At 50.8% G+C, this 20,195-nt stretch overlaps 1 protein-coding gene across 2 annotated transcripts in view; it reads left to right on the top strand.

Annotated features, from left to right (window-relative positions):
- Nucleotides 1–20,195, top strand: part of cntfr (ciliary neurotrophic factor receptor) — a 78,646-nt gene that overhangs the window by 17,527 nt on the left and 40,924 nt on the right. For both annotated transcript variants that reach the window (XM_084687184.1, XM_084687185.1), the window contains exon 2: nt 12,271–12,352. In XM_084687184.1, coding sequence (XP_084543310.1) covers nt 12,271–12,352 — 82 coding nt within the window. The remainder of the gene's footprint in view (nt 1–12,270; nt 12,353–20,195) is intronic.

The following is a 20,195-nucleotide window of genomic DNA, read 5'->3' as shown; positions in this document are numbered from 1 at the left end:
AGGGGAGGCTGGGGACTAAGGGGAGGCTGGGGACTAGGGGAAGCTGGGGACATGGGGAGGCTGGGGACTAGGGGAGGCTGGGGACTAGGGGAGGCTGGGGACTTGGGGGAGGCTGGGGACTAGGGGAGGCTGGGGACTAGGGGAGGCTGGGGACTAGGGGGAGGCTGGGGACTGATTGGAGCTGGACAGCCTGGGTAGAGGGTGGCACCCCTCCCTCCCTCCCCACCGCCACTAATAATTCCGAAACCCTCATGTCCGTCTCTTTTGATAAAAGCTCAGGCTAAATGAATTCATCACAAAGCGAGCTAGGTGCTCCATGAGCAGATAAAGAGTGCACCTGGTACACAGTGTCTCTGTGTTCTTTCATCCTAACGAGACTGGTAGAATCCAAACCACCGACATCAAAGCGTGCCCCCACAATCACCGCCTCACAGAGAGAAAGGTTCGCTGCTTGCAGATTAGAGCACCACTGTATTGATGTGTAGCTCAAGAAATCTCTACCGAGGTGAAGACATCTGAGCGGTCATAGATTTTCTCTATAGGATGGTTGTACACCACTTGAAGATTCTCCTATCATGATCCAATTGTATTAATATTGAGACTTCAACCACACAGCAGTTCACATGGTTTTCATCAAACAAGGCTTAGTTTGACAGGACTTGCCAGGGTTAAGTACTAACTGCAGGGAAGGAGTTTAGTCTCTGTGAGGGATGTCTGGCCCTGGGTGTGGACGGGTGGACAAGCTGAGCACTGCAGAGCAAAAACCATCAGATCTCCCAAGCATGGAGATATTTCACATTTAAGCCGTCCACCTTCCGGAGAGGTCTGTCTCCTAGCAGAGTGGAAATGTTCTTCTTAGATCTGACACCGTGGTCACACATGAAGCGTTTTGTATTTTTTTTTCTTATTTTCCTGGTAATTCCTTGCTCTGTCTCTCTCTCTCACACACACACACACACACACACAGACTTCTCATTTGTATGTTGTTCACAGCGTTACACTGATTGGTGTGGGTTCATGTTGGACTTTTCTGTTAGCCTACCAGCCCTGTCAGCCCTGCTGGTGGACCGGCCCTGTAGACAGAGCAGCCCTGCAGAACACTAGCCCTGTAGACAGAGCAGCCCTACAGAACACCAGCCCTGTAGACAGAGCAGCCCTGCAGAACACCAGCCCTGTAGACAGAGCAGCCCTACAGAATACCAGCCCTGTAGACAGAGCAGCCCTACAGAACACCAGCCCTGTAGACAGAGCAGCCCTACAGAACACCAGCCCTGTAGACAGAGCAGCCCTACAGAATACCAGCCCTGTAGACAGAGCAGCCCTGCAGAACACCAGCCCCGTCTGTGAGTCATGAGGTGGAACGGGCAAAAGAAGTCGTGTTTCAGCATAATGTTTATTAATGTGGCCTTGGCCCTCCACTCATTAGGCTTGCCCACAATCCCAACAGAGAAGAGAGAGCCACGCCCCCTACCATCACACCACTAGCCCCAGCTAAGAAAACCCACCCGGCCATTACTGAGCCACTACCCCCCCCCCCCCCCCCCCCCCCCCCCCTCGTCCACCACCTCCCCCGTACTAAATGTTACTATGTAAATGCAGCTGAGCTCTGTGGACTGTGGTGGTGTTGAGCCTTAATTGGTTTGGCCAAACTGCTTCCTTCGCAGGCCTTGTCTGTCTAATCCCTCCTTGGTATTGTTCCAGATCACTGGACCCCCCACCTCTGTCTCCCCACCTCACTCTTGCCCTCCCTTTCTCACTCTTTCTCCCTTCTTTAGGGCACTCTCTCTCTATTCCTGTATTTTCGCCTCTATCTCCCTTTCTTTCTCTCTCCCCTCTCCCTCTCTCTCCCCTTCTCTCTTTCTTTCCTGCTTTCTATTTCCCTTTTTCTCTCTTCCGCTGCTCTGTCTTTGCCTTCTCTCTCTCTCTCTCTCTCTCTCTCTCTCTCTCTCTAAGCCTCCTCTCTCTGCACCCTTGTTCTCTCTTCATGGTACTCTCTCAGTTTTTTCCCCTCTGCTCCATCTCTCTCTGTTTTCTCTCTTCTCTCACTCTGTCTCTTTCTCTCTCTGTTTCTCTCCGTTTCCCTCCCTCCCTTCCTCTCTCTTTAGTTCTGTTTCTCTGCTTTCTCTCTGTTCTCTCTCTCCCTTTCTCTTTATTCCCTGTGTTCCCTCTCTCCCTCTCCCTCCTAATGGAAGGCTGCCATCGCTCTAATCCCAACAGCTTTGTAGTATAAATCTAGTTAAAGCAGCGTTTCACCCCAGAGGAGCAGCCTCTTACCTCACCATTCCCTGCTATCGCAATGCTGTGCGTGTGTGTGTGTGTGTGTGTGTGTGATTGCATGTGTGCATTTTATCAGAGGATGTTGTTTCTTTAAGTCTCTGACTGAACATGGCTTTCTTATGCACTTCCGATCTGGCCCCCTTGCCCTCCTCTCTGTGTCTCCCCACCTCCCCCGTCTCCCTACCTCCCCCCTGTCTCCTTGTGTCCCCCCACCTCCCCTGCCTCCCTGTGTCTCCACGCCCCCCTGCCTCCGCCCGCTCCCTCCCCCTGTGAACCATCCTGACCACATGGAGACATATTTAGCCTGCAGCCTCTGAGAGCTCTCCTGGCAGTCTGCCCTCCTGGTCTACCTTCCTGTACCCTGCCCTGGTCTACCCTCCTGTACCCTGTCCTCGTCTACCCTCCTGTACCCTGCCCTGGTCTACCCTCCTGTACCCTGCCCTGGTCTACCCTCCTGTACCCTGCCTGGGTCTACCCTCCTGTACCCTGCCCGGGTCTACCCTCCTGTACCCTGCCCTGGTCTACCCTCCTGTACCCTGCCCTGGTCTACCCTCCTGTACCCTGCCCTGGTCTACCCTCCTGTACCCTGCCCTGGTCTACCCTCCTGTACCCTGCCCTGGTCTACCCTCCTGTACCCTGCCCTGGTCTACCCTCCTGTACCCTGCCCTGGTCTACCCTCCTGTACCCTGCCCTGGTCTACCCTCCTGTACCCTGCCCTGGTCTACCCTCCTGTACCCTGCCCTGGTCTATCCTATCCTCCTCTATCCTGTCCTGGTCTATCCTATCCTGGTCTATCCTATCCTCCTCTATCCTGGCCTGGTTTATTCTGTCCTGGTCTATTCTCGCCCTGGTCTATCCTCCTCTACCCACCACTAACCGGCCCTGCTACTCTACCCTTCCCTTGTCCACCCTCCTTCATTCTGCTCCTTTTCAATGTCCTGCAGCCCTGCCCTCCCCGGTCTTCCTCTGGTGTGTGGTATGGAGCGTTAAGAGCATTCAGGTGTGGAGGCGTCCTGGTGGCTCACCAGGTAGAGAGCGTGTCACATGAGTTGAGGCCTTACAGTAGCGGCCCGGCTTCATTTCCAGGCTGAGCCTTCTGCTGTATGTCATCCCCACCTTCCCTCCTATGCCTTTCCTGTCTCTCTCAAACCGGCACTGTCAAAAAATAAATGAAATATTGCCCAAATTTCCCCCCCCAAAAAAGAGAACAAACGTTCAAAAAATATTAAGAGTATACTGGTGTACTGTTCCATGTGTGTGCTGTTGCATCAGTTTACCATTGTTCTGTTAGGAACATCGAACCATCATTACAAACTGTGTTTACCAAGAGCAAGCCGTCCATCATAACAACAGAACCAAACATGTGAGGGTTTATAAACATCGGAAAACATGTTCAAACGGTACGCGACCGCGCTGGTCTTGAACTTGCTGGAAACGTGTGGGATCGGGGCGGTTAGACTGTCATGTGCCTTCTCCGGGGAGACCAATGAGTGGAGGGCGGCACGTCTCAGCTGTCGGGGGTCTCTCTCTGTCACAACAGCGGTCCAACCCCGGGTCTCTCCTTCTGGGCTCCCAATTGGCTGGGCAGACCGTCCTTGGAGATTTCACAAAGAGTCTTTCTCACATCTCAGACACAGGAGATCCACAACCACAAGACAAGACTGTCACTTCCTGTTTCATCCCGCCAAATCGCCCACCATGAAACCAGCCTGCCTGCCTGCCTCCTCTCGTCCTCTTGTCTCCTTCCTTTCCTCTCCCGTCTACTCCGCCTCCATTAGAGCTGTTTGCCGCGATGCGCTTCCTGTCTAAGAAGGATATGGCCTCTTAGACGGAGCAGTCAGAGTGTGTCGAGAGCAGATGTTGAGAGTGAGGGGCAGCAGCCTGGATCAGCCAGGATCAATCTGCCCTGAGCAGCAGGTCCTGCTGTCAGGAGGCGAGACTCTTGGTCTAATGACTGCCTGGGTCTTCCGCACATCAATGTGCACATGATCATCCTAGGACTTCTGCTACCACTACTACTGCTACTGCTATTTCTACCCCTGCTAAGAATAGGAAGACAATGTTTACATATAAAGTGCGTTCCCACAAGCACCCCACAAGCGTCGACCCAGACTCAGGGTCACGGTTGTGGTCGGATTCCCTCCACTTCAGGGTTCATGGGAACAGAGAGGATGCTGGGAGAGCCATTAAGCCCTGCTAAGTGTTTCAATGTCTCTGAAACTTGATTTGTTATGATAAAGATTGAGCTTTCTCCCAGAGAGAGGAACAGAACGAGGTGGCTCGAAGGAAGGAGGAAGAGAAAGAGAGAGGCGGAGTGTTGGGGTGAGGAGAGAGAAAGAGAGAGAAGTGGAGCGGGAGAGAGGGAGAGATAGTGTGAGACTAGGGATAGAAGAGATTGTGTTCCCAGTATTAGCTTTGTTGGCAGAGAGCTCACTGATTTGGAGTGTGTTGGAGCATCGATCACGGCCTTGGCAGGAGAACTCCCTCTGACAGTGCTGTGGAGGCTGGCTTCCACTCCTTACTGTGGGTTCTACCAGTTCCTATAAGTTCTAAATTGGTTCTAATATCCCATTATGGATTCCTTGGGATCTATGTTGGGTTCTCCAAAAGGTCTATCTGAATCATTCAATTAGAACTCCTTTTCCAGAACACTTTGTTGTTCTAGGTTCTGTAGAGTCACCTTGCGAGGGCATTGATGTTGTTGCCGTGAGTCCCACACCATGTAGATCCTCCATCTCTGATGCACGCACATTAATAGATGCCAAAGTGATTAATGATGCAGGTCTGATGAGGCGTGATAATGTACTTGTACAGTGTGGCTCTTATAAAAAAATGTTATCTCCATGAGATAATGCATCCTCTTCTGGTTGATTGATGGCTGTCCTGACTGTGTCCTCTCCAACCGCCTGGTGCTGATACAGTTAGACGGACGATGTCCCCTCGGGCAATCCATTACAGATCAACAACACCCCTGTGATTGCACAACAGCATGGAACAGTGGTGATCAGGTGATCTGCTGAGGGCTAGGGTAAAAGCAACTCAGACCAAGCAAGAATCTATTGGAATCTATTACATTATAATCCGGTTTGGCCTTGTCTAGTCTGGTTTGGCCTGGCCTGGCCTGGTCTGGTTTGGCCTGGCCTGGCCTGGCCTGGCCTGGCCTGGCCTGGCCTGGCCTGGTTTGGCCTGGCCTGGCCTGGCCTGGTCTGGTCTGGCCTGGTTTGGCCTGGCCTGGCCTGGTCTGGTCTGGTCTGGTCTTGTGTGGTTTGGCCTGGCCTTATCAGGAGCGAGGATAGAGCAGTGTAGACCCACTCAGGAGTCAAAGCGTGGACCTCCCGTCTCCTTTCGACTCCTCTCCCTCTCTGCACTCCACCCCATCCCTCCATTCCTCTTAAACAGAGACACTTTACAACCATCAGAATGCAAACAGTCCCTTCACCTTGGAATGTGCAACGCTTCTCTCTAATCTTCTACCAAAAAAAATTACCCTTCTGGAGAGAAGCCCAATCAATAACTCACTGGAGCTCCAAATGTATTATCTTACAAGCTGCCTGCCACCCAGACGTGCAGACTAGGGGAGCATGAAGAGAGCTGCAGTGGAAGGAGGAAGAGAAGGGGGAGAGGAGCCGACCTCCTCTCTTCTACGCCTAAGGCACCTTGTCAATGGATACTCAAAGAGGAGCATGGAAATAAACTCCATTAGCCAGCAGCTCTGTTAGAGCACCATTTACCACCAGACTATGAGAGCGAAACAGAGAGAAGGAGAGAGAGAGAGAGAGAGAGAGAGAGAGAGAGAGAGGGGGGAGGGAGGGAGAGGGAAAGAGACAGGATGCAAATGAAGCTTTCGAGGAAAACAAATGATGGTGACCGACGCCGGCAATGGGCCACGAAATAGTGGAAACGATGTCCGCCATCTTGGATGTAGTCCTCAATGGCTTGCTGCAGGAAAAGCGCTACTGTCGACCATTTGAACTGTAGTCCCTCGGTACATTCCTGGCCGAGCAGGCAGCAGGGCAGATGTCCCTGGAATAGAACGGCCCCACCCCCCCTTCGTTAGACAGACCCTGATTGGAGCAGACGTGAGGTGACAGGCGGGAGCCTTGGTCATGTCTTCCTCGGTAGCACAGCCCAGGAGAAGGAGCGGGAGCACAGATGGACCTGGAGATGACTTTGAGGAGGAGGACAGTAGGACAACTGGGGATCAATACTCTCATTTGAAACCCCAGGAACTCAACTTTTCCAATACGTCTGAATGCTGATTGTTGTGAGGCAGGGATTGGGAGTGTTTATGTGTGCGTCTGTGTGTGTGTGTGTGTGTGTGTGTGTGCAGGCCTGTGTGAGGCCCATGTAAGGAGTATTTCAGCTGAGCAGACAGCCCAGTCAGGTAGATCTGGAGATGACATGCGAGGTAATCAACCATCTTGCATCGATCTCCTCTTTACCCCCCTCTCCTCCCCTCTCCTCTCCCCCCTCCCCTCTCCCTTCCCCTCGCCTCTCGTCAGGTTGGTTGGCGTGCAGAAGTGAGAGTATGTTTGCATGTGTGGGGCTGAGCAGATGTGTATAATCTCTGTTCACTCAGCTGTTCTCTTCAAGGGGCCCGGCTCTCCACCAACAGGAGACGAGGGATCGATTTGGCCCAAGTCACATCTGTGGGCAGGTGTTTGTGTGTGAGTGTGAGTGTGTGTGTGTGTGTGTGCACGCTTGAGAGGTGGATTTGGAGGACGTCCACTCGTCTTGGTCTGACGGTAGACACCAGCGGGGGGGGGGGGGGGGGCGAATGAGGGACTGTCTGCCTCCTCAAGGCGTGGACACTGAAACGGAGAATATGGAAGTCTAGAGATGCCCCACCCCTCTCTCCTCTCTCTCCCCCTCCATGCCCTCTCTCTCTCCCTCCCTCCTGCCTCTCTGTGAAGGACAGCTGGTAGGCAGCAGACAGAACAGAGGGTGAGGGATGTTATGTAAGATGTCCTAACGAGGTGTCAGCAGTTACTACACAAACAGCCTTATATAAACCCTACAGTAGCCGGAGCAGGGCAGGGGGACGGAGAGAGGGGAAGGGAGGATGGACGAGAGGGGAAGAGAGGAGGAAAAGGGGGTGACAGAGAGAGGCCCGAGGCTAGAAAAAACATTCTGCTTCAGCTCCACTGCTCCTCTCTCTTTGACATTTCCTCTTCCTCCTCTCTCCTCCTCTCCTCTCTCCTCCTCTCCTCTCTCCTCCTCTCCTCTCATGTTTTGGCACTTCCTCTTGCAGCATAGGCCAAGAGGACCTATGCTGAGCCAATCCTGATGGAAGATCTCCCCACTGCATTTACAGCCAACCATGGGGGGATGGGGAGAGGTTGTGTGTGTGTGTGTTGGGGGTAGGAGTCTGTGTGTGTGTGTGTGTGGGGGGGGGGGGGGTAGTGGCAGCCAGCTCCCAATCCCAGTAATGGATTGGCTGGCTGATAAGCAGTGAAGAGGCGAATGGGTGTGTGTGTGTGTGTGTGGGGGGGGGGGTGCTAGGAATACTGTCCTAATGGTTGTGACAGGCCCCTGATGAGAGATGTGCCACACTGAGCCTCCCCCCCCCCCCCCACACACACACTCACACACACTCACACACACACACACACACTGCCAGAGCCACCTGCACACCCACCTACACACACCACAAACCCTCGTACAACACACTACACCAGACACACAATAAACCTGACACACTAAACACAACACATACTTTACACTAATCACTGAACAGACATAAACAGAGAGACAAATAGAAAGAACCAGAACCAATAGGCTATGACCCATAGGGGGGAGGGGCTTCACTCAGACTTCTTGCTGAGCGCTCTCACTTTATTGGCTAATGAAGTGAAAGATAACTCAGCGTTCTAGAGTTCCTTTGAAGATTGTAAAGTGCTGTCGTCAGCCAATGCTTGCATGTCTGTGTGAATGAGTGTGTATGTGTGTGAGCTCTTTGCCCTTCTGACAGAAGTTTGCCCTAGGTCACAGGGCTGATTCAGCGACCAGATTGCTGTCTCCTCTCCTTGCCTTGCTTTGCCTTGCTTTGCCTTGCCTTGCCTTGCCTTGCCTTGCCTTGCCTTGCCTTGCCTTGCCTTGCCTTGCCTTGCCTTGCCTTGCCTTGCCTTGCCTTGCCTTGCTTTGCCTTGCTTTGCTTTGCCTTGCTTTGCCTTGCTTTGCGTTGCCCCTCCTCTCCTCGCCTCCTCCTCGCCTCGCCTCGCCTCGCCTTGCCCCTCCCCTCCCCTCCCCTCCCCTCCCCTCCCCTCCCCTCCCCTCCCCTCCCCTCCCCTCCCCTCCCCTCCCCTCCCCTCCCCTCCCCTCCCCTCCCCTCCCCTCCCCTCCCCTCCCCTCCCCTCCCCTCCCCTCCCCTCCCCTCCCCTCCCCTCCCCTCCCCTCCCCTCCTTACTTCTCCTCTCCTAGCTTCACCTCAGTTCTGCTCCTCGGCAATAAACTTCTCTCTGTCCTCACAAAACACACGACACCCTGAGATTAGACTGTCTGACTGACTGACTGGTTGGCTCACTGATAGTGTGACTGATTGTCTTTACTGACTGGTTGGCTCACTGATAGTGTGACTGATTGTCTTTGCAGTACGATTGGCTGATGATGTGGCTGACTGGCTGACTGATTGGCTGGCTGGTGTAAGACACCAGTCTGTAAACAGTAAACAGTCTGTTTCTATTTCTGATGCTACCAACAGCTTACCCAGGTTAGACTATCAACGGGGTAGTTGTTGGTTGAATGTGTGTATATGGTGGTGGGAATGTGTGTGTGTGTGTGCGTGTTCTTGAATACCGCTGCCTGTTTTCCAGGCCAAGCTTCATGGCCACCCAGCACTCCCAGACCTCATAGAAATGTGTACGTTTGTGTGTGTGTGTCTAAACGGCACATATAAAATTAGCAATGAGACTAATAGCCGGTCTCTGTGGAGAGCAGACTCCTCCTCTCTGACAGTCAGTCCATTGACAAGGGAGTCTCAAGCTAGAGCATGCTGCGGTGTGTGTGTGTGTGTGAGTGTGTGTGTGAATGTGTGTGTGTGAATGTGTGTGTGTGTAAACAGTCTGGGTGGCCTGGTGCAGAACGGTCCTCCATAGTCTGTCAGTACACACCTCAGATGCAGTGTGTGGCTGGTCCAGTCCTACCCTGTCTGACCCTGTCTTCTCCTACTCTGTCATGTTCTGTTGCTTTGTGTGTGAGAGTGTGTGTGTGTGTGTGTGTGTGTGTGACTGTCAGCTGTGTTGACTTGGGAAACCTGCCTTGCGGAACATACACACCTGCCTTGCGGAACATTACACTAACATGCAAAGGCACGCACACACACTTACAAGCACACACACACACGCACACACATCACAGTCATCATAAGTCTCCACGCCCTACCTCACACACACATACACTCCTGCTATGTTTCTCTTAGTTTGATACACTTAGAGAGGGTCAGGGGTGAAGGAGAAGAGGGTAAAGGTGTGTTTGTGTGGGAGCCAATCTGCAGCTGAAGACAGGAGGTCCAGATGGCAACACACACACACACATCCACACACACACATATCCACACTTGAAAAAATAATCTCCTTCCCCCCTACCAGGTTGCTCCACTGAAACATTAACCAATACGCTAGCTCACAGTCAACACACACACGCGATCACAGAACAAAACACGCAAGCCAACCCAGACTCTTCTCCTCACTAACACCATCACCATTTTCACCATCACCAGTTCACGTAACTTTCGCCTGTAGCCTGCATGGTGCAGCATTCAGTGTGAAGCGTGTAGCACATAGTGTTTAGTGTGTGACATGTGGATCAATGGTGTGTAGTGTTTGGTTTGTAGCACGTGTCATGAAACATGTGGTGTGTTGCATATAGGTAGCTAATAAGCCTCAGGCAGAGAAGTAGTGATTGGGTTTAGCAAGCTGCGATCGCCACGGTAACAGGGAAAGGTCAAGTCCATCCAGCCAGTATGTCTCGCTAAATGCCAGATGTATTCTGGAGTATTATGGTCTGTCAGTGCTGAGGTCATTGATGACTAGGATTGATGAGGGAATTAGAATGAGGTGCTACAAAGGCTCCTGGGAAACATCCCTTCATTAGGGAGGAGGGAAGGACAGCGCATCACATGACTCGTTTTTACAGACATACAAGCACACACACAAACTTTGAGCACATAAACACACACACACACACACACACACACACACAGACAATGCAGACACACCATTCCACCACACATAATCCCAACACTGTACACACAAAACACACAAATAAAACACACAGGAAAGAGAGATCAATGGAAGCAGTGACATGAATCTATATTGCTCTTGTAACTTTATTAACTGCAACCTGTACTCTGCCCTGACCTCCCTGGGGAAGACGAGTGTGAATATCCATGACCATGTGTGAATGAGTGTTGAAATCTCCTGCTTTGTATTGTTGATAACTAGAGAGCTGATGTGTTAGGTTGGGTGGCTGGGTGGCTCTTGGTCCAGTTGAGGCCTGGGCCTGGATGGACACACACACAAGGTCCAGGCACTGACCGTGGGCCTGATGGACACACAAGGTCCAGGCACTGACCGTGGGCCTGATGGACACACAAGGTCCAGGCACTGACCGTGGGCCTGATGGACACACAAGGTCCAGGCACTGACCGTGGGGCTGATGGAAACACAAGGTCCTGGACACAAGTGGTGTGGTCCTGTGAGTGACAGGTGGTGGGAAGAGTCTGGATGGATGCTGGCAGTGTCTCTGGAACCTGTCAAGCTTCTCTTCTCTCCTATCACTCTTTCCTCCTCTCCTTCTTTCCTTTCCTCCCCTTCTTTCCTCTCATTTTCCTCCTCTCCTCTCCTCTCCCCTTCCTGTATTCAGATTTGTATTGCCAATTTAAATGCTAATTTCCAGTTGGACTCCACAAAGAACAGAACATTCAATACAGCCATGAATTATATATTTTAATTAAGCGCTGGTTGGATCATGCTTCTCGGAAATAAGAAATGAATAAATAAAAACGAGGGAAAATAAACGGAGGGAAGAGGGTATGATTGTCTACTGAGTTTTGATATGATGGGTGAGAGCAGGGGGTGAGAGCAGGGGGTGAGAGCAGGGGGGGTGGTTCTAAAGCTGTCATATCTTCAACTCATTGTTCCTCTGTTTGATGGATTAAATGTTACTTATGGGACAGAGTGAGGGAAAGAGAGAGAGAGAGAGAGAGAGAGAGAGAGAGAGAGAGAGAGAGAGAGAGAGAGAGAGAGAGAGAGAGAGATTGAAAGAAAGGGAGAAAGGGAAAGACGAGGATTATGAAGCAATGACAAGGGATGCAATTTTAATTTCACCCCTGTCAGTCGCTCTTCCTTTTCTACAGGGGTGTGGGAGCTGTCAGTCATCTTGAGAGGCATTGTAGACACGCCCCTCCCTCCTTCTGAAACTCCGCTCTGCTCTCCTGTGCTGTGCATATGTAGATGACAGGCAGACAGAAAGAGAGACAGGAGAGCAGGCAGGCAGGCAGGCAGGCAGGCAGACAAATAGATGCATAGATACATAGATGGACTGTAGGATCTTGGGATAGATCTGGGACTGTACTGGCCCTTTAAGAGCTAGGGTCTGTCCGGGACTGCCCACAGCAACAGACTAATGAGCAGGGCTGGACCAGGGTGGAGAGAAAGATGAGGAGGAGGAGAGGAGAGACAGACAGAAAGAAGAGAGAGGCTGCAGAAGAAGAGGGAGAAAGGGAAAGAGCATTCCAAGAGAGACAGACAGAGAGAGAGAGGTCAGAGGGACGGCGTGAAAGAGGGAGAGAGTGAGAGAGTGAGAGAGAGAGAGAGAGAGAGAGAGAGAGAGAGAGAGAGAGAGAGAGAGAGAGAGAGACATGGGAGATGGGAGATTAGACACAAACAGAAAAAGAGAGAGTAAGGAGTGGACCGAGTTCTGAAGCAAGGACACATAGAAGCCCAGAGAAGCCCCTGACCCTTGACCCTGAGCATGTCTCTGTCTCCTCCTCAGATGGCCAACAGCGTGACGTCCCTGTGTTGTGTGGTGTTGGCAGCAGTGGTGGTGGCCTACGCACAGAGACGCAGCCAGCTGGGTGAGTACACACTGCATCCATACACTACTGTACCCAGTACACACCATGTGCTCGCCAACTAGGCCAGTGCACACATCTGTGCACACAAAATATGATGTGCAAGCCAGATGGTTGCCAGTGTACACTAAAAATGATCTGCAAGCCAGATAAGTCCACACAACATCTATACACTAGTACATACTCTGTGCTAGCCAGCTGGGTGAGTACACATTACATGAACATATGATACGCTAAATGAGTATGAATCGGTATTGGCATTCTAGTGTCCATTTCCTTACTAGCTTGCTAGGTGCTAGCCACTTCCTGCTAGCTGCTAGTTACTTCCTGCTAGCTATTAGCTGCTTCCCACAAGTTGCTAGCTGTTTCCTGTCGGTGTTGGCTCCTGTAGCCTCCGTGGGTCCCCCAGCAGCACGGTCACCAGCCTCCTACAGACTGTCCACACTGTGCGTCATGAATAACGACAACAGCTGCTGAGTCGGCTGTTTGTTGTTGTTGTTGTTGTTTGAATGTGCCTTGGTGATGTCCCGTCTTCTCATTAAGTGGGAACAGGGAGAGTCAGTGTGACGGCTTAGGCTGGCTGGGGGTCACGTGACCAGAGGGCATGACTGGGGGAGGGTGGAGGAAGGTGGAGAGGACGAGGGTTAGGGAGAAGAGAGGGGAGATGGGGGAGGGGGGGCGGTGTCACGCATTGCCCAGTCCTTCACACAGCCCTGTGTTGCTCAGCTGAGCAGTCTGCCCTGTCACGAGGTCGCATGCGCACTCACACACACACACACACACACACCCACTCAGACACACACACACACGCACATGCACAGGGAGACAGAGGAAAGGAGGGAGAGCAGTCTATGTGTTTTAAGAGACACCAGATAACAAGAGTCAACACAGTAGCAGACTGTCTGTCATTCTCCTCCACCTGTCCTCTGTGTATGTGTGTGTGTGTGTGTGTCTTCTCTGGGGATGCCTGTCACTCAAGCAGGAGTGGTAGACTTGAGATGCTTCAGCATTAAAGACAGTGTCAGCACACACACACACACACACACTCACACACACACACACACACACACACACACACTCACACACACACACACACACTACTGTGCTAGCTCTTGTTAGCCAAGGTCTCTAAACACATATAGACTACACACGCATATCCACACAGTGATAGTCTACTGGCTAACTGCTAGCGCTTGTTAGCCAGTGTCCCTGAACACACATAGATTTACACACACACACATGCCCACTCACAGCCATTGAGGGATATTATGGAGGCAGACAAACCTTCAATGAACCTATGTGTGCGTGTTTGTGTGTGTTTGTGTGTCTGTGTGTTTGTGTGTGTGTGTGTGTGTGCGTGTCTGTTTTTTGGCTGGAAGACAAAGACAGCAAGAAGAGAAGGAGGAAAAGAAGATTAACTCAATTAATGACACTCTGTGCGCGAGGGTGTGTTAGGGTGTGTTAAGGTGTGTTAGGGTGTGTGAGGGTGTGCGAGATAAGGCAAGAGTGACAAAAGAGTGATAGCAGAGGGACGAGGGAAAGGAGCCGGGGAGAGAAAGGGTAAAGAGAGAGAGGACATATAGAAGAGAAGAGAGAGAGGCTGACAAAGGATTTGAGCTGATATCATCCCGCGGTTTTACTGAGTCACACGCATCATCAATCACGGGACAGAGATGACCTCCCCTCTTTAAACTGCACTGCTTGTGTTCACAGGAACTATCTGACTCTCTCACATCTTTCTGCTGATAGGACACACACACACTCACGCGTGCCCACACACACACACACACACACACACGCAGACTAAGTGCTCTTTCACCCTCTCACACGCTCCCCGGTTTTCTCTTTCATCGTGTGAGTGTGTTATCAGTGTGAGTGTGGGTGCTGTCAGCATTTGGATGCGTGTGCACTCAAAGAGTGTGTGTGTGTGTGTGTGTGTGTGTGTGTGAGAGAGGTGATATCATGCTGATGTCTACCCTGGGTATTGATGGGGGTCCATATCCTGATTGTATGACTGCGGTTTCCTCTTTTAGCTGTTCCCTCATGCATCCATCATCCCCCTGACCTGCCCATCCCCCACCAGTTTCAGATTTACTACCCGGTGACGTCATCCGCCGAAGTCATCCCTACGTCACACCCATCCTCCCTCCCCACCTTCTTCCGGTCGGAGGTGTCTTGTGCTTGTCTCTCGCCCCCTCCTCCACGCCCCCCCCCAGCCCCACATCCCCCCTCCCCTCCTCCTTCTCCTCCTTCTCCAGTATTTAGACAGGTCAGGGAGAAGGATGTGTAAGGATGTACAATAACAGCTGTCTTGTCGGGCCTCAGTCTGAGAAGCTTTGCTAACTCTCCCTAAAACCTTGAGCTGCCTTCCTTCTTCTCAAGTACTTAATGTGCACTTGATTGAGCTTGTCTGCCGCCCCAAGGGGTTGGGATTAGCTGCTGCTGCTCAGTTGGGACTGGGCTGCTTTGTGCTGGCAGAGATATCGAGTGCACTTGAAGTGTTAAATAAACATGGCGCTGACAGAATACTGTCAGAATGTCTTAGAAACCTACATGTATTTGTATATACAGGATACACTTGCACACACACAGGTACAGATCCACACACACACACAGTGAGTGGAGTATCATTAGAGAATCTCCCCGCTGTGCTGGCCCATGTGCAGCGGTGATAGAACAGCAGTCCTGAAGACCCACACACACACACAAACACATTCTCATTCACACACACAAACGTGCTCTTACACATTCACACACATACACACTCACAGGCTCATGGTCTGAGCTCACCAAAGCTGAGGGATTTGATTTGGAGAGAGGTGATTGGTTGTCAGAAGTCCTGCCGTCGGAAGGCTGTCCAGATCTCTACTCTGGACATGAAGAGTGGACACACTCTGGACATGCACACACTCACACACTCACACAGTGCAACACACCCCAGCAGATGCACATCCACAAACACACAAAACACTGCTGTTCAGTCATGGTTGCTCTCATCTGCGATTGGCTGTCCCCCACCCCGGAATGGGTTTTGATTGGTGGAGAGCTCATGCTGTTAACGTCTGGACATGATCAGCGCTGGATTAAACTGTGGCTCCTAATCTGACTCTCTACCCTGCCCCGCAAACAAGATGCTGAGATTACTGTCAATATGCAGCATGGGCTGGTCCTAATCTCAGATTATACTCTCCACACATCTACGCACTGACTGCTGGGTGGAGAGCTTGGTAGGGATGGTAAAAGGATGATGAGGAGATGATGTTCTCAGAGAGGAGGTGCTCTGGAGGAAGACATGACAGAGAACCAGACAGTGTGAGAGTTGTGCCAAGATTAACATGTAGCTCTGTGGTGAAGTGTGTGTGTGTGTGTGTGTTTGTGTGCATTTGTGTGTGTTTGGGCATGTGTTTTGTGTGTGCGCGCGCGTGCGTGTGAGTGTTTAGGTTCAGGCCGAGGTCCCTTCGCGCTACTGAAAAGCCCCAGGTGCAGAGGAGGAGCGGAGGGAGGGAGGGAGGGAGAGGCTGTCTGGAAGGAAACACACAGTTCCCTCACTCTCTTTCTGTCTCAGTCTCTCTTAATCTCTCTCTTCCTCTCCTATCCTCTCTCTCTCTCTCTCTCTCTCTCTCTCTCTCTCTCTACCTCTCTCTTTCTCTCTCTCTGTCTCAAACTATTTCTCTCTCTGTCTCAAAATATTTATTTCTCTCACTCTCTCACTTTGAATTTGTCTTCTGAGCATTTCTAACACGTCTCTTAAATACCACTTGAAGCATCCTATGATGAACACAATACCCTCACAGGGCATGGTTGGCATGTTGTAGTAGCAAAGACAGCCTATCAGAACACCCTGCCTGTCGCCAGCCTTATCTCTCTGATTGGTCAGACAGGGTGGCAGACCAGCCAATCCATTTATCCGCCAGTCCTGATTGGTTCCTAATTGAACCTATGAGGCAGTTTCCCGCTCCCGCAGGTTCCCGCTCCCGTGATAGCGGGATATCTCCCCAGACAGAAGCTTTTAACCAATCAGAGAGCAGGGTCCACTGATGGGGATCTGACTGTCTGGAGAAAAGAGACAAGGAGAGACGAATAAAGGAAAGGAGACTGCAGCTCGCTCTGGGGCAAATTATTGTTGTTTGGCCATCTTCGAAAATTCAAGAGTAAATAGCATCCTTTCCTATTTTCTGTGTGGAGGCAGTATATGTGTGGCAGCAGTATGTATGTGTGGAGGCAGTATGTATGTGTGGAGGCAGTATGTATGTGTGGAGGCAGTATGGATGTGTGGAGGCAGTATGGATGTGTGGAGGCAGTATGTATGTGTGGAGGCAGTATGGATGTGTGGAGGCAGTATGTATGTGTGGAGGCAGTATGGCTGTGTGGAGGCAGTATGGATGTGTGGAGGCAGTATGGATGTGTGGAGGCAGTATGTATGTGTGGAGGCAGTATGTATGTGTGGAGGCAGTATGGATGTGTGGAGGCAGTATGTATGTGTGGAGGCAGTATGTATGTGTGGAGGCAGTATGGATGTGTGGAGGCAGTATGTATGTGTGGAGGCAGTATGGATGTGTGGAGGCAGTATGGCTGTGTGGAGGCAGTATGTGTGTGTGGAGGCAGTATGTATAGCCTCAGTGTTCGTCTATGGCTCTTATATCTATGGGTATTGTAGTTTTCCAGGATGACTGGCTAGATAGCCCCAGGTGCTGATTGTGTGTACGAGTCTCCACCTAACACCCTGCTGTTTCAACACACTGCCCTCCTGAGTTACTGAAGGGTGTGTGTGTGTGTGTGTGTGTGTGTGTGTGTGTGTGTGTGTGTGTGTGTGTGTGTGTGTGTGTGTTTGTGTGTGTGTGTGTGTAAGCGGGCTCCAGGAGAGCAGCACAGGATCAAAGCCCTCATGGAACCTCCTGAAAGATTAATGAGCTAAAGCCATGCTAGGCATCGGCCTTCACCTTAGATATACACACACACACACACACACACACACTCACACACACACACACACACACACACACACACAGAAGCCTGTTGTTTGATCCCGCTTCAAAAAGACCTCTTGCTAATAACCACCTGAGCTTTGCTCCTCTCACTCCCTCTCCAATCTATTTATAAAAATCACACACACACACAAACACACACAGACACACACACACCCCTAATGCACACTTTTGAAATGATTGGTTGACTGAAAATACAACACTGGATATTGTTTGATAGATTAATAAACTTTTCCTTCTACAGTCTGCGTGTGTGTGTGCGCGCGCATGCACGTGCAGTTGTGCATGTGTATTCCAGGTGAGCAAGGCGTGTATGAGTGAACAGCATTTTCTGAGTTGATGATGCAGACAAACAGCTGATACAGAGGTTCAGTGTTGTCCAGCATCAGCAGTGCTTAGTCTAAACATAGCTCCACACAATGTCACCTGGACCCAGAGTCTGCATGCATGTGTGTGTTTCTGGGAGAGTGTGTACACTGTGTGTGTGTGTGTGTGTGTGTGTACATGCACAGTACTTCTACTTGTTCGTTTTGTCTGTTTATTTCAATTTTTGCTTTAAGCATTTTTGCTTAACTTTGATTTATTTCAAGATTTTCAAGACGTTTGCACGTTTGTGTTAGGTATGTGTGTGTGTGTGTACATTTTGCATGTGTGTCTGTGTGTGCGTGTGTTTTTGTGTCCGTGTACCTGTTCTCTCAGCTGAATATTAGTATTCAGGTCCATCTTTCTCATGCTGCTACAGAGAAGCTAATTACTAAGAGGCTACATAACAAGGGAGCAATGGAACACACATATACACAGCTCCAGCGTAAATTGAATCTTTACGTTACTTACTCTCTGTGGCTGGCCCACCTCTGAACCTGGTGAGGAGAGCTGTATTGATCCTACACTGCTTCGTACACGCGCGCATACACAACCATATAGTCATACACATCCTACACACACATCAAGAGCATATAGATGCAGGTCTGTAAGGCAGAGCAATGCTGAGATTGTAGACTTGCAGGGATTAGGATTTTAATCATGTGTGTTCAGGATAATCCCAGAAGGAATTCCCCCACCTCTGGTACTCAGCCTCTCCATGTGTCTGGGCTGTTTAACGACGTGATCAAGAGACACACACACAAGTTTTGGGGATACGTTAAGTGTGATCAGGAGTTGAGGTGTGTGGGTGTTAATGCTGTCAATACAGCATGTAGGAGCCACTATAAATGCACACACACACAAACACACACACATATTTTTCTCACTCCATTTTGTTTATGATAGATTTTTTATGTTTTTTTTTATCCTAGAATGGCATTGATTCATAGAGGAAACAATTTTCCTGTTTTTGTCAGCTTGTGGTGTTTGTGAACGCACACACGTGTGTGTGTGTGTGTGTGTGTGTGTGTGTGTGTGTGTGTGTGTGTGTGAGTTTTGTCTCAGACTAGCTCTGCACCCCTGACCCTATCAGACTACAGGGTAAGTGATTTCCGTCTGCTGATTGGTGTGAAACAGGCTGGACAGAACAGTCTGGAGCACTGAGACAGGAGAGAAAGAGATAAGGAGGAGAGAGGGACAGAGAGATGGAGGAAGGAGGGAGGAAATATGAGATGGAGGGGAAGGAGGGAGAGGCAGAGAAGCAAATAGAAAAGGTGATGGAGGAGGAAAGAAAGGGGGCGACAGGACATTAGCCGGGAGTATGGAGAGAGGAGAAGGTGAGATGGAGGTGGGAAAGGAGTCAATCTCGAGGCATGGGGTAGCTGGGGACTAGAAGCCTGGGAGGCAGGGAGGCTGGGAGGCAGGGAGGCTGGGAGGCAGGGAGGCTGGGAGGCAGGGAGGCTTGGAGGCAGGGAGGCTGGGAGGCTGGAGGCCAAACACAGGGATTGGGAAGGAAAAAGGCTGGGAGGCTGGGACTAGGACATTGGGAGGCTGCTGCAGCTGTTTCAAACACATTTTTCCAAACAATTTGTTATTCTCTGAGAAGCCCAGAGTAAATGCAGCAGCCCTTACTCCTCCAGCCGTCTGGGAGTGGTGATAGTGACAGATGAGATGGGTTGCTCTCCATGTTATTTACTGAGGCTGTTCGCTTGGACTGAATGCTTTATTTCTACCTTGAGTCTAAATATATCCAGTTTAGCCAGGAGCAGGTAGCTGTCGTGTGCATGACCGACACATGCACACCTCCTTTGCCTGGCTTACTGTATCTGCACCTGTGGATGTGTCGTGTACAGTACTGGTGTAGTATGTGTCTGTGTGTGTCTGTGTGTGTCTGTGTGTGTGTGTGTCTGTGTGTGTCTGTCTTTGTGTGTGTGTGTCTGTGTGTGTGTGTGTGCTCTATACTGACACACGGGATGTTACCTTTTGTGGTCAGTATTGCGTTGGCTGGCTGACTGCTCCTGGTTGAAAGGCTGGCAGACAGCTCCTAGGTGATTAGCTGGCTGACCGCTCCTATGTTATAGGCTAGATGACTGCTACTGGTTGATAGGCTGGATGACTGCTCTGAGGTGATAGGCTGGATGACTGCTACTGACAGGCTGCTCCACAACATCATAAGAAATGTCTGCAGTTAAGAGACTATACCCAAGCTGTTCTCCCATCAGATGAGGTAACATTACTCACCTACACTAGGACACACACACACACACACACACAAAAGAGGAACAGGGGAAATGAGCGTGTCAGCGAAGCGAGTCTTCAATTAGATTGACAGCCAGTTAGTTCTGCATTATACTGACCCTCCCGCTCACACACAGAGAGAGAGAGAGAGAGAGAGAGAGAGAGAGAGAGAGAGAGAGAGAGAGAGAGAGAGAGAGAGAGAGAGAGAGAGAGAGAGAGTGAGTGAGGTAAAGAGAGAGAGAGAGAGAGAGAGAGAGAGA

Source organism: Hypomesus nipponensis, chromosome 22 (assembly GCF_054491055.1).
Source record: "Hypomesus nipponensis isolate SF chromosome 22, ASM5449105v1, whole genome shotgun sequence".
Lineage (NCBI taxonomy): Eukaryota > Metazoa > Chordata > Actinopteri > Osmeriformes > Osmeridae > Hypomesus > Hypomesus nipponensis.
Note: the sequence above shows the minus strand (reverse complement) of the source record. Positions and strands in the feature narration are given on the sequence as shown.